The 14,685-nt window shown below is 56.0% G+C and overlaps 1 protein-coding gene across 1 annotated transcript in view; it reads right to left on the bottom strand.

The window, feature by feature from the left end:
• Nucleotides 1–4,697: 4,697 nt before the first annotated feature.
• Nucleotides 4,698–14,685, bottom strand: part of TSPAN11 (tetraspanin 11) — a 64,575-nt gene continuing 54,587 nt past the window's right edge. Inside the window, exon 8 of the mRNA XM_045199810.3 lies at nt 4,698–10,665. Coding sequence (XP_045055745.1) covers nt 10,606–10,665 — 60 coding nt within the window. The 3' untranslated portion in view covers nt 4,698–10,605. The remainder of the gene's footprint in view (nt 10,666–14,685) is intronic.

A 14,685-nucleotide genomic window follows, 5' to 3' on the forward strand; every position in this document is an offset into this window, starting at 1 on the left:
ATCCTGCCCTGGGCCATTACTGTACCTCACGTGCCAGGCAGGGGCGGGAATGAAGGGCGAGTGTGCAGCACGGGTGTGATGGGGCAGGAACGACATCTCCCGACCCCTCCATGCATGGAAGTCTGGCTCCCTCCCTCCTCCTTGGGCGAGGCCAAGTTGGCATGGAGCTGCCCCACAGCATCCACCTTTGGGGACCCATCCTGCAGCTGCTGTGTCCCAAAGCCTCCAGGGATTTGCTGAGGGTTGAGGAGTCTGAGATGACCCCTCTGTCAAAGGTCCATCTGGAATGGGGTCTTTGAACGCCTCCCCAAGGAGATTTACCAGAGGGGACCTTGTGGCTGTGGGGTCAGGAGTTGGTCATGGCTAAGGGATAGGAGACCCTCCATCACCCTCTGAGGACCAACCAAGTCATAGGAATGTGGGTGGAAGCTGCTTCCTCTCTGCCTGTTCTTGCTCTCACTCCTGCCCCTCAGCCTGCGGACACACCCCGCTGGACTGCCATCTGGGTCTCTGTTGTCTGCTTCTGGGGACAGAGTAAGATCTATTGGCTCCTGGGGCCCTGGAGCACACCGACTGCTCTATGAGCACTGGGCTCTGGTCAGACCAGCTAAGCGGTGAAAGGCAGCCACCCTGGCTAGGCAGGAAAGGGGAGTCCATGGGAGGGCTCGGCTGGGCATCTTTTTCCCTGGACACTAAGCTAGAGCCTTCTGGGGTGGGTTCCGGGCTCTTCAGCCCATGGGATGGGGTAGCTGAGATGACCCCGGAGGCCCTCCCTTGCTCTCCAGTGAGAAGGTGGGATAGGTCCTCCCTCCCGTTGGCACCCAGCAAAGGGCAAGTGAGGAAGGATGGTTTGTGAGCCGCAGCACTACAGGATTAGTATGCGTATGGGAGCCTTCTCAGAACGGCCCTTCCGGGGCTTGCAGAGACAAGATGTTTGTCACATGAGGACTTCCTGAATACTGGCTTGTGCCGAGCAGCCTGAATACAATGGTGAGCAATCTGGGCCCAATCCCTGTGCTTGGCCAGGGGGCTGCAGGGGGGTAAAAGGGGTTGTAACTCAGCACTCTGGTGGTGATGTTTGCTGGGCAGGAGAGCCACTGACCCCTCAGCTCAGTGAAGCTGCAGCTGAGAGCTGGCTGGGAGTGGTGGGAGGCACGTCCTGTTGATGTCACAGGGGCTGGCGCACAGAGGGTGAAGGGCTATCTGGAGAGAGCAGCACACCAGGGGAGAGTTTGAGCTTTAAGCTAAGAGCAATGGGAGCAGCTGAGAGGCAGAAGCCCCGTGCCCCCAGCTCAGACCCGCCCTTGAGAAACCAGCACCACGGCTGCGGGGTGGAGAATGGTTGAGGGCACAGGGTGGGTGCGGGGACACCAGGGGGAGGCTGCCTCAGTGATTCAGGTGAGAGGTGACGCAGCCCTCAGAAGTGCCAGTGGGATGGAGAAAAAACAGATTTGAGAGAACCACAGCGGGGCTGACAGGCCTTGGTGACTAGACTCATTGTGGGGAGAAAGCGCATTCTTGCCATTCATCCGGTGTGACGGAGATGACCACACATGCAGGTGACTCATGGCTTTCACCAAGTGGAGGGTGGGTGTGTTTTCTGGGCTCAGTACTCGTGGGCAGAGACCAGCAGGGTGTAATTACATCTCCCCTTTTGTTTGTTTCGAGCATTGCAGCTTGCACAGTGCTTCCCTGGACATCACCTAGGTTTGCCCTGGCCATGACTGGTTATCAGGTGCCCCTGGACCGGGTCTGGGTGGGGGGAGCCCTGGCTTGGGGGAGGGCCTGGGTAAGTTCCCACTCTGCCACCACTGTCCGCCTCAGCCATCAGCCTTGCGATCATTGACTTTGTCTTGGTTTTGTCACCCACACAATGAGGATAATGCATTTTACAGATTTGCTGTGAAGAGCAAATAAAAACATGTATGTAAGGCCATCCAGCCTGTTCCTGGGCCAAGGTAGGTGTTTGGCAAGAAAGTTGTCAAATCTGGGTCCTTAGGGGTCCCCGATGAAGAGCACCCGCCGGCTGAAAGCTGGGCCACAGGGGAGCGACCTGGAGGGGGAGTGAGTGGGCAGGAGATGTGTGGGGTGCTTCTCCCAGGCCTCAGCTTGGCAGTCCCTAATCCACAGGAGCTAGAGGGAAGTCAGATTCAATGAATGTCATCTGAGGCACAAAAATATTGGCTTTGCAATGGCCCCTTCCTAAAGCATTCAGTAAAGATTGGGAGGCTATTGATTTAGCCATCTCATTTTGCTGTGTTCAGTGACAGCCACGGAGATGAACTCTTATAGCTCCTTAACCTGACAAAAAAGAACGGCAGCACTCCACAGACACGCCCGAGCCAGGCTCTCCGATTGAAGCTGGGATTTCCCCTTGGTGGGCCCAGAGACTGCTAGGCAGCTGAGAGTCTCTGGGTTCACCTGGGCGCTGCCCGGTTCCCCACAGTGTCCATTGGTGCAGCAGACAACAGGGATGGGAACAGCAAGGCCGCATGGTGGGCGGTGGGATGCAGCTGCATCTGGCGGGTAGAGCATGTTGCCCAGAGGTTTTCTCCCAGTGGCTGCAGAGTTCTGGGACCTTGCCTCACCCGTTGTCCAGAGCAGGGCCTATCCTATATGTCGGCAAGACCACCTGTGTTCTGTCATTTAATGGCATCAGAAAGCTCCCTGCTCTTCCGTCTCCCTCCTCCCGCCCTAACTCTCCCCCACTCAACTCCTGTAATCTCATTATATTTCTTTTTCCCTGTCAAGAAACCCCAGCTCTAGCGAGAACTCAGCCTTCTTATTTTACTGGTTGATAACTCAGAGAGAGCATGTTGAATTTGATCTCTGGTTCCCAACCTGGGGTTTTCTAAACCCTGGCTAGGGATCCGTGAGCCACTTAGGAAACCGTTCATGACCTCTTCAAGGAATGCCCAGGCTAATGGGGACATTAACCCGCACGGCCCTGGCTGGCCTGGTTCTGGCCTCAGCGCAGAGCCATAATTAGCACCCGGCTGATGGCAAGGGCCGGATTCAATCTTCAGACCTGGCCTGAGCCCCAGGCTCCCACCGGGTCCCCCTGCGGCGCCCTCTCTTCCCTGCTCAGTCATTGCCAGACTGGGTTTCAGTCAGTGACTGAAGCAGCAGGAGAAGGGAAGTAGGGGTTTCTCATGCGTTTGTTTTTAGAAGTGAATAATAATGAGAAACTGTTATTTTGATCTTTTCATGAAAAGCTTGGTTGAAAACTAAAAAAAAGAAGAATAAAGAGGAGGAGGAGGAGGAGGAAGTACACAGGTCTCTATTTTGGCCTCTATTGTCCCCTGCCCAGCTTCTATTCTCAGTTGGGGACAAGAGGTGGTGGGAACCGGAGTCCCACCCAGCTTGAAGCAGCAGATGACAGGCTAGTGGCAGCCACCAAGGATGACAGCTTCAGCAAAAGCTTCCAGGCCCCCACAGGCAGCCAGGGCTGTTCAGACGTCCTGGGCAGCTGCCCACAGGGCCGTGTGTGGTAAGGGGTGGGGGCTGCAAGGGTGCTCCTCCCTCTTTGGGCACGCTTGGTGCTTGTGTGTAGATGCACACACACAGTCACAGTGGTCGTGGTAGAGCACAGACACTGGGTCCGAGAAGAGAGGTGACCGTGAACTTGCCCCAGACTGGGTCTGTTCTCCTGCCCGAAATGACAGCCATCAGAGGGCCGCCACTAGGGATTGTTCAGTGGGTGGGCTTGACCAAAGGGGCCGGGAGACGCCGGAGAAGGGCCACGAGAAGGTGACCCCTGCCAGGTGGGTCCCACCTAAGTGGGTCGATCTGCTTACATAACCAGCAAGCTGGGCAGACCCTCTTCAGGTTCACACCAGGCGAATGGTTCACCCCCAGCCTGCTTCCCCCACCCCACCTTACCCTGAGTCCCTCCTCCTGGGGATCCCCAGCATCCAGCTTACCCAGGTACTCTTCAGGCTCCCTCACTGTACCCACCCCATCTCAAGCAAGTTTTTTAGACAGGATAGTGAATGAAATAGAATGAGGGTTTTATGTCAAAGCACTTACTTCCTTTTAGCTCCTCATGGAGCAACTTGGTGCACTCAGCTCCTCTGAATTGTTAAATTGAAGTCTTTCTACATCAGGGTAAAGAATACCTCACTCAGGGGCATTCATAGGGGTGAGGGCGAATTAGTGTCCAGGTGGGGAGATGCTAGCACTCTGGGGTGAGATGGTCTGGGGGTCCAAGGCACAATAGAAGGTGTGTTTCAGCTGGAAATGCTTGGCTGGGAGCCCAATGGCCAGCCAGAGGGCCCCGCGCTCCTGACCTCTCCCCACACCCCTGCATTGGCTGCAGCCAGCAGGATGTTGCAGGACGAGCAAACCTCAGACTCATTAACAGAGGCTGGCCGGGCATCATGGCCGGCCAGCCGTGTGGGAATACTGGCTGAGCAACAACAGAGACCTTTGAGAGGAACACAACTCTGATGTGTGTTTGAGCCTGGCTCTCACTTGCTGCCAGGAGCTATGGCACTCACGGAAAGGTGAGGTCAGTGCAAACAGTAAGCCTGGCAGCTGACAGAAGAAGCACACGCAGGACGCTAATCAGTGTGGTCAGCGGGCACAGATCCCTCCCCCATTCTCCCCCTCTCCCCATGACTGGCCTCTCTACATGACTGGCATGTAGCTGATGGCCTGGGATTTCCCTGTGGAGGAGGAAAAACGGCAACAGAAGGTAGTCCTAGTACAAGTCCTTTATTATCATGCCCCCTAGCATATGAGGCTGGGCTTACACTGAGGCCAGCTACGGAGGAGGCCTGTTCACAACTAGAGCAATTTCTCTCTATACGATAGGTTAAGGCAACTTCTCTGCAGAATATTGTGACAACCATGTCCAGGGCAGCTGGTTCCAGGAGCCCATCTGGCCACAGCAATATTGGGCCGCCTTGAAGTAGGCGTGGCACTAGCACTGGGTGTCTGTGGTGCCTCAGCAGGACGGAAGAGGGCACACAGGAGGCTGAGGGGTGGATCCAGGGCTGGGCATTGCGCTGAAGGAGAAGACGGCGGTGGCAAGAATGGAGTGGGGCAGCAGGTGGTGGGAAAATGAGGCTGGACTGTAAACCTCTTCCCTCTGGGCAGAGGACCTGGCACCTCTCTCCCAGCCAGGGCCACGGACCCTCTCCGAGTCCCACTTGAACCCCAGACAGAGGGCAGGGCAGGTGCTGCAGGATACACAGAGGAGAGGCGCTGTCCTGGCTGGTGGTGAGCTGCCCACAGGGGCACCGTTTCACCCCGCCCTCTCACAGAGTGGGACCCAGGCTGCACAGCCTGAGCTAGTTTTGAACCCAGGGGGCTATGACATATGAAGGTGGCCAAGTGTCCTCATTAGGGCTGTGGTCTAAAGCAGTGGTTCTCCAAGTGTGCTTCCAGGGCCAGCAGCATCCACATCGCCGGGGAACTTGCTAGAAACACAAATCCATGGCCCTACCCCTCTGGCGGGGAAGTGGAGGGGCAGCAATCTGTGCTAAAAAGCCCCCAAGGCAATCCTCATGCAGGCTCAAGTTTGAGAACTTGCAGGTGCAAAACTTCATGACTAGCATCCTAGGTGGATGTGAGCGCCACCCAGCGGTGACACAAAAATATGGGGGTTCTCCTGAGCCAGTCAAGCCATCTCCCCTTCTCCATTTCTGTCCCCAGGCCCAAAGTGGCCAGTAAGTGGAGAATGTTTTCAAGGCCGAGAGTAGGGTGAGGGTGGTGGTGAAAGTAACTGTTTTAAGTCACATCCTTTATCTCAAGACCCTGAAGATGGACCTGGAGCAGCAGATTCCAAGACCAACACTGTCTGTGGGGCATGAGGGCTCTGGGGACACATCATCTTGTCATATTACCTCCACCGTTTCTCAGGGCCAGGCTCCTGGCCATGCACAGGGTGGGCGGCCTGATGAGAGCCTCAGCCGGAGACAGCTCACCCTGCGCCCACCCAGTGGCCCATCATTGGCAACAGAGGGGAAGGGAGGGGGCAGGTGCCCCTGGCTGCCCAGGGTGGCTCTGTGGGGCAGGAGACCGCATGGGGCTGGTAGAGGCATGTCTTGCTCCCTTGCCCCCAGACCGTGGTCCCCACACAGACATGAGATTTCACATCCTGTTGAGGATTATGATTGCTGAGGGAGGTCTGCCCTCACCTGGGTGTCAGCACTGGCAGGCCAGCTGACCCTGGGTGAGCCATGGCCCTGGGAGCCTGCTTGTTGTCTGAGTCACTTCACCAGGAGGGTCCCCTGCCAGCCTGAAGGAGCCAGACTTCCCTTCCAACTGCAAATGTGCAGGACTCCAGCGCAGGGGTGGGGGCAGATGGAGGGTTCAGACCCGCCAGGGGCTATGAGGCTGCTGCTCCTCCACAGCGCCCCCCTGAGGGACACGTGGCTCCTGAACGTCAGCCTGTCTTTTTTTTGTTTCCCTCTTTTTTGTTGTTGTTGTTCAAGTACAGTTGTCTCCATTTTCCCACCACTCCCCCCAACCCCAGCCATCCCCACCTCCCACCCGTTTGGCTTTGTCCATGTGTCCTTTATACATGTTCCTTGATGACTCTTCCCCTTTTCCTCCCATTATCCCCTCCCCTCTGGTCACTGTCAGTTTGTCCCTTATTTCAACATCTCTGGTTGTAGTTTGCTTGCTTGTTTGTTTTGTCGATTAGGTTCCACTTATAGGTGAGATCATATGATATTTCTCTTTTGTCACCTGGACTATTTCACTTAACATAATGCTCTCCAGTTCCATCCATGCTGTCCTGAAAGGGTAGGAGCTCCTTCTTTCTTTCTGCTGCGTAGGATTCCATTGTGTAAATGTACCATAGTTTTTTGATCCACTCATTTGCTGGTGGGCACTTAGGTTGCTCCCAGTACTTGACTATTGTAAATTGTGCTGCTATGAACATTGGGGTGCACAGGTTCTTTTGAATAGCTGTTTCAGGATTCTTAGGGTATAATCCCAGCACTGGGATCAATGAATCAAAAGGCAGTTCCATTTTTAGTTTTCTGAGGAAATTCCATACTGTTTTCCACAGTGGCTGCATCAGTCTGCATTCCCACCAACAGTGCACCAGGGATCCCTTTTCTCCACGTCCTCTCCAACATTTGTTGTTTGTTGATTTGTTTTTGATGGCCATTCTGACCGGTGTGAAGTGGTATCTCATTGTGGCTTTAATTTGCATCTCTCTGATGGCTAGTGATGCTGAGCATCCTTTCATATGTCTCTGGGCCCTCTGTATGTCCTCCTTGGAGAAGTGTCTGTTCAGGTCCTTTGCCAATTTTTTAACTGGGTTGTTTTTTCTCCCTGGAGTGGAGTCCTGTGAGTTCTTTATGTATTTTGGAGATCAAACCCTTGTCGGAAGTATCATTGGCAAATATATTTTCCCTTATGGTTGGTTCCCTTTACATTTGTCTGATGTTTTCTTTAGCTGTGCAGATTTTTATTTTGATGAAGTTCCATTTGTTTATTCTTTCCTTTATGTCCCTTGCTCTAGGGGACATATCGGTGAAGGTATTGCTGTGTGAGATATCTGAGATTTTCCTCCCTATGTTCTCCTCTAGGAGAAGAGAGGCTGGTGAGCCTGGTAGTTCCTTTTCTTTTCTGGTGAGTCTGGTAGTTTCTTACAGAGATGGAGAACTGAGGGGCACTGGGGTGAGGGGGCGGCATGACAACAGCCACTGCTACTGACTGGCAAGCAAGTCTTTCAACTTCTGTGAGCCATAATTTCCTCATTGGTAGATTGGGGGAACATACCCCGTTATCTCAACCCCTATGGGATGATGTATATCTGTGATAGACACATTCTAAGCTCACAGTAGGCCTTCAGTAAACACAGGGTCCTGGGCACCGCCCCCATATGGCTATGCCTCAGGAGCTCCTGGAGCTGGGGTGGAGGAGGGAGAAAGAGAAGGATGGTCCCCTCACCAAAGGCTGTCACACTCCTGTGTCCCCAAACACATGTCATCCAGGGAGTTGGGGGATGCACCACCCCCTCTCCCTCTCAGGGTGGCTGCCCTGTGAGCTGAGGGAGGGAAGGGCAGCTTGGTGAGTTCAGGTGGAACATGTGGTGATCTTGGCTGTTTGATATTCCAGTACCTGCTGTGGCCAGACCTCTGCAAAATGCTGGCTTCCTTTCTGGGCCCTGGTATGCTGGGGCCTTGGGCCCACACGGGAGTGTGTTGGCTTTCAGCAGGCTTGCCCTTCTCTCTCTCCAAGGAGCTCAGGGCTGTGACAACCTCCAAGCAGGGACCTGGGAGGAGCCATCCTGGGTGCAGATCTGTGTGCTCACGGGCAGGACCAGCACCCCCTGCAGGGGATGGCATGCCCCTCAGGGAACTCGCCCTATCCTGAGCCTCTGTTTCCTTTAACCTTGCTTCATTTCCAAGGCTGGTGGCATGAGCAAGGAGGCCAGAGTTCCAAAAAGTTCTGGGCTGTCCTCTCCCTCTCTCTGCTTGGACCAGCCCCCCATCCTCCAGTAGCACTCTGGACAAGACGCCACCCAGACCAGGAACCACAGCTCAGCCTGCCCCCTGCCAGGCTGGCCTGGTGCAGTGCGGAAGGTTGGGGCAGAAAACCGGGCTCTCCTGATCTCCCTGGTGACAAAGCTGTGCAACTGACACCTACCCATTGTCCCCATCCCCATCTCCACAGGCCTGGGTGATCTCAGTAAAGTAGGAAGGGACTCCACTAGGGGCAGACATGTGACAGGGCCACAGCCCCTACCTCCCATTGCTGCCTCCCTTGGGCCCCTCAGCAGGAAGAGCATGGCCCTCTCTTTCTCGGCTTGCACTTGCTGAGACTCATTGGTCTGATGTCTGGCCCTGCAAAGAGCTTGGGAGTTGTCATCATTTTTTATTTATCTGAGTGAATCCTGGGAGGCTGGAGGGCAGCAAAGACGACCACACCACCGTTTCTTTTGTCCTGGGTGCAGTCTGGGATTGCTGGGACAGCTGGTTTCCCTTCTAACACATTCACGTTAGCCTCCCCAAGGTCCTCTAGGTGGAGGATCTAAGCCAGCCAGGGTCCCCACAGCACCTGGAGGGTGCCCAAGGCAGGGAGGCAATCTGCCCTGAGAAGCTGCCCTCCTCTGTGCATGGGGCCATCCCTGGTCGGAGGATGTGTGTGCAGTTTCTGCAGAATTGAGGGCTGTACTGGGGACAGCAGCGACCTATGCACGGGAGAGAGAACATCCTTCACCCAGGACTGACCCAGCCCAGCAAGAGCTGAACTCATCAGACTGAGGCTTGGGATGTGTGGGGGCAAGGGGTGACCTTTCTTGGCCCTGGTTTCAGCATAACAAGGGACCACCTCTCATAGGTGGGATGTAAGAGGGTCCCCAGGAGGGAAGTACAGGACCTGGGCGGTGTGGAAGCCAGTGTGAATTTTCCCGTCAGGGTTGCCCACTTGTCAATCTGAGAGGGTCCCTAGGGCTGTCTTAGGAGTTGACGCCTTTCTTTGGAAAACTGCCAGCACCTACACTCTACATTTTCTAGGACTTGCTTTCTGTTCTCCCTTAATATCTGGGAAAGTTTTTCCTGAAGATTTGCCACCTCATTCAGAGATGCGAGACAGAACCGAAGGGAGGGACTGTGTTCACTCTGGGTCTGGGGAGCAGAGCGAGGCCCCTGGAGGCTGCATGCTGGTGGCCTCGTGGTCAGGGAGCGTGGACCCAGGACAAGTGAGGCGTGGGACAGAGCACCCCTCTACACGCAGCTTCACCTTGTCAGTGGCTCCAGCTTAGCAGGGTCTGATTTGGCCTAATCGGGAGGGAGTTTCACACCCACCCACATTAAGTGTGGAAGGTCTAAAGTCCTGGCATTCCTGAGAACCAGACCACAGATGGGAGATTCCAGAGGCAGTGCAGACTACTGGTGGCTGGGGCCTGGGGCCTTGTCTCCCAGGGCATCCCCCCTCTCCTTGGAAAGGCCTCGGGTGGCGCACGTTCTTGGTACAGCATGTGCTGGTGGAGCCGGCTCCCTCACCTTGCTCCCTGCCCGGCGGCTCCATCAGGCCTGACACTGCCCAAACCCAGCACCTTGCTCTGTCCACTCCCAGGCCCTGCAGGAAGGAACCAGGCCATCAGGAAAATCCTTTGCCTCAAGAAGGCTTGGGGGTGGGCAGATCAAAGACCTGGGTAACCCTAACTGCCCCACCCTCATGCATTTCCGGGAGGCAAGGGAAACATACCCAAAGCCTGGGTGGAGGCGAGAGGAGGGCTGCAGCACTGGTGGGGGGCTGAATGCCGGGTCCAGAGGGGTCATGGTTACAGCCCTTGGATGTAGGTTCAGGAACTGGGAGGGAACAGAGTCCAACTCTCTCTCACTTTCCTGTGGTTCATGGGAGCTTCATGTCTGGTGAGGGGCTTTGGCTGTTGTCCCTGGAAAAGATAGTCCCCTGCCCAGGGACTCTGGCGCTGAGCACTTAGGATTGCGGGGGGCGGCGAGGGTGCCTGGTTGGGTGGGAGCCATAGGAGCCATGGTCTTGGGCACTTAGTGGGTGCGAAGGCAGTGGGCACTGGAGGAGTTTCCAGGTGAGCTGATGCTGACTCCGCAGGTCTGGCAGATGGGTCTTGGGCTCCTATCCTTGAGAGAGGCAGTTGGAGGGGGACACGGTTGGCCATTAGTGAAAATGTAGCTGGAGCCTCCGGTGCAGGCAGCAGGTGAGCACCATCCCGCAGGTCTGCCGTGAGGAAAGAACAGAGGGGCAGAGATCAGGACCCCACTGCCCAGGGCAGTGCCCCAGAGCTCGGCTTCTCACAGGGGGTGCACACCTGGGGACCTTGGTAAAGGGTGGGTTCCCACTCAGGGTGTGGGGTGCTGGGATTCTGCAATTCTGATAAGCTCCTGGTGACGCTGGGCCACCTGCCAGGGGAACATGCTCTGGGAACTGTAATCCAGGAGAAGCATTTCTCACACTTTAATGGAAATGAACTGCCCAGGGACCTTGTTTTGGGTTAGGGCCAAGGTCCTGCATGGCTAACGAACAAACGAGCTCTCAGTCCTTACTGCTGGTCTGTGCTCCAGAGATTCTCCAGAGACAGCTGCCTGGGCAGCCTTTCTCCAGGGGCCAGTCTGCATCCTGCTGTGCCAACTCCAGAGCAGAACCAACGGCCATCATTGACTTCGGCAGAAGTTCAGAACCACTGGGGAAACCGAGGCTCTGGGAGGAGCACCCAGAGCTGTCCTCAGCTTATCCTACAAATCAGCTTGGAATGTGGCACCAAACCAGGCCCTAGGTGCCTGCCTGACGGCCCCTCTGTCACACCCACTCGCTGAACAAGAAGGGGCTGGAGCACCCTGCCCAGAGTAGAGCTGTGCTGGGCGGTCACTTGCTCCTGGTCTCACTTTCCTGTGTCTGCACCACAGAGGACCTTTGTGCCCCACCTCATTTGCTCTTCATTTGCCTCCTTCTTACTTCCTCCTCTTCCTCTCCTTCCTTCCACCCAAGTGTGCACCAAGGACAAGATGAAGATGTGTCAGACCAAGGAGGCCCATGACTGTGATCGTGCCCCTGACAAGGAGGCCGTCGGGGCCTGTGGGAGAGGGGCACTGCCAGGGTGGCCCCGTGGCGTCCTGTGCACGTGGGTGAAGGTGCATTTCCCCAAATGCAGGAACAATGCCCTGTCCTCCCCACGCTTTTCGGTAGTTACTGTGACTGACAGAAGGAGGACAGGCTGGGGACGACTCCTATGGGCTGGCAGTCCCTTGGTTTCTCTTTGCAAGGCTGGCTTAAGAAGTTAGTGGAAGTTGTCCCCTTCTTCTTCCCCTTCCTCCCTCCTCTCCATTCCAAGTGGGGGGATGGTGGGGCCCTGTGAACACAGCTTTCAGCCTTCAGACTGGTGTAAGAGCAGAGCTAGTCCACCTCAGGTACTCGGAGCCACAAGCCGAAAGGGGGCTTAAGAGGTTATTCTGTCTCCCACTGGCTTTAAGCAGGTAGCTGTCATAGCCATTTCACGCAGGCATCATGCAGCATGCCTCCTCTCCTGTCCCCCTCCCCTCCTCGATTAATGACGTGCCCTGTGTGGTTATCTGGGTCTTTCTGATCCTTGCTAAGGGGGAAGCCAGAGGGAGCAGGTGCACCGGCACAGACTTGTGGCTACACCTCCTACAGCGCACACCTGATGTCAGGGGCAGACCGGGAGGGCCGAGCTCCCCAGCTTGTGCACCTTGTATGAGATGTGTGTTCCCAGGGAAGGCACAGTGAGGGTGGAGGTGTGCGGGCCAGAATCTCAGCAGTGCATGCACACACACACACACACAGTCACACCACCCTCATGCATGCAGTGCAGAGGGGTAACGGATGCACTCATGAGTGTGTGCACACGTACACACTCATGTGCACACACACGCCCTGATTCAGATCTCTGAGTGAGCAGCAGCGTCTCCTTCCTGACAGAGGCCACAAGGAAACCAGCGCAGATGCTCCAGCAGCCAGCACCCGAGTGAGCAGAGAAAACGCCCCAGCGACTGCGCAAGCAGGCGATGGCTGCCTGGACTCAGCCTACATGGCTATGGCGCCCCCTTCGGATGGCCGGTAGGGACGTAGTGCTTGGCACATGTGGGGCTTTTTGTCAGAGAGGCCAGCATGCTTTCAGCTTCCGCTGAGGTTCTTGCGCCAGCAGCTTGCTGTCATCAAGAGTGTCAGGGAAGGGCCAAGAAGTCCCAGGAAGCCATTCCGAAATGACCCGCGGTTTCCCTCAATGCCCCGCAGATGCCAATCTCACTGCCTTTGTGAGACAGCCTTCTGGGCTCTGTGACATGGTTCTATCCTGCATTGTGGAGATGTCGAGTGGGAGTGGGAGTCGGCTCACTTCTGCTTGGAGCTGTGTGGCCTTGGGCACAGTTACGGCCCTCTCTGAGCCTCAAGTCCCCCTCTATCAATAGGAAAACCTCTGACTTCAGGCTAGATTTCTTCCAGTTCTGGGGACCAGGGAAACATTGTCCTGGCCTTGTCTATCCTGAGCCTTGAGGATCTTCGAGATGCCAGGCTGGGCCTGTGTGGGAAGGTGTCTGGAACGTGCTCCGGCTGGAGGATGACTGAGCCTGATGGTGAGTCCTGGTCTCACTTTCCTGTCTCTACAGCCGCAGAGGACCTTTATTCCCCCACCTTCATTTGCTCTTCATTTACCTCCTTCCTCCTCTTCCCCTTCTTCTCCTTCCCCCAAACCCAGGGTGCATGGAGGACTGGGAGCTTTCATTCAAGGCTGGCAGCTGACCTGGACTTGGGCAGCTTAGTTCCGGTGCTGGCCAGCAGAGGGAGCTGCGACCCGAGGCTTGGCTGCTGCAGGGCTAGCCTCAGAGGTGTGAAGGGGAGAAACTGGGCCATGGTGGAGGCCAGGAGATGCTCTCTCTGGGGGACGCTAGGAGCAATTCCACAGTGAGCTGGACCACTTTTCACGGTGGGATGTGATGCATATGTGGCCAGCAGGCACCTTGCCAGCGACCCTGGCCTCCTCAACACCACTCCCACAGGGACATATGCACCACCCTGACCCCAGGCTTGGGCCATTCGTCATCCCTTCCTCACTGCCCTTGGCTTCACTGCCCCTGTCTTCAGCTTCTCAGGCTCTCCAGGGGTGTCAGAAAGAAATGGACAGAGAGTATGGCCCCGGCCTGGTCAGTGTCCACTCAGGGCCAGCACTCAATACCTGAGGTAGAGAGCATGTTTACAGAAAACGCAGCTGATTCAGGGGCTGGAATGCAGAGCAGCCCTTCCCAGACCCCACTGGCAATTGCTCTGGGTTCAGTCCATGGGGCTGACAGCCCGCCCTGGGGAAGTACAAGAGGGCCCTGGGCTCCCTGGGCCTGCTCCTGAGTGGCGGTGAAGGGGGCACGTGGGTCTGGCCAGGAAATGACCAGGGCTTTTTGGAGATACAATGTGCCACGTGGAAATGATAAAGTAATGATGGGGACCATTTCCTGAACACCTGCTATCTGCCCGGCGGTGAGCCACATGGTATACATGTGTGCTGCTGACCCTCATGAGTCACCAAACTAAGCATCATTAGCCCCACATCACAAATGAGGAACTAAGGCTCAGAGGTGCAAGAACAAGCCCTAAGTTGTCTGATTTCCCTCCAGGGGGTAGGGCCCCTCGGGCTAGGCTGCAGCTGGATCCCCCTGGCATGCAGATGGATGAGGCCCAGCAGGAGACGTCTGGAAGGAAGTCTCCTTCAGCTACGCTGAGGCTCCCTAGGCCAGCTGCAGCCACTCCTGCCCCTTTTCCCATGGAACTGGGTTGGGGGAGGGAGTTTGGGGAAGCAAACGACCCAGGAGACCTGGGCGCCAGTTCAGGACGAGACCCTTGGAAGTCACATCTCAGGGTCTCAACTTTCTGATCAGTAAAATGGGAGGACACTCCACTCGCCTGGCCTGCATCTCAGGCTGTAGGGTCCAGTGAGAGAAAGTACCTCGAAGTCTACAGTTTCCACTTACCGAGACCTCCCCCCTGCCAGGTACTGCTGGTATTGCATGCAGCACCTGCTTCTTACCTGGCCCTACATGGGTGGGGACATGATCCACATGTGGGTGATGTCAGGTGGGGGGCAGGGAAGTAGCTGCTCAAGGTCACTCAGAAGCAGAGGCAGGACTGGACCCAGGTCCACTTATGTGCACCCACTGCTCTGCCCTATTCCCGACGGCACTTATAGTACCGGCTATGGGAAGGGCGGGACAGGACTGAGGTCCCTCTAGAACCTGC

The sequence above is a fragment of the Desmodus rotundus genome, chromosome 3, assembly GCF_022682495.2.
Source record: "Desmodus rotundus isolate HL8 chromosome 3, HLdesRot8A.1, whole genome shotgun sequence".
NCBI classification, from domain to species: domain Eukaryota; kingdom Metazoa; phylum Chordata; class Mammalia; order Chiroptera; family Phyllostomidae; genus Desmodus; species Desmodus rotundus.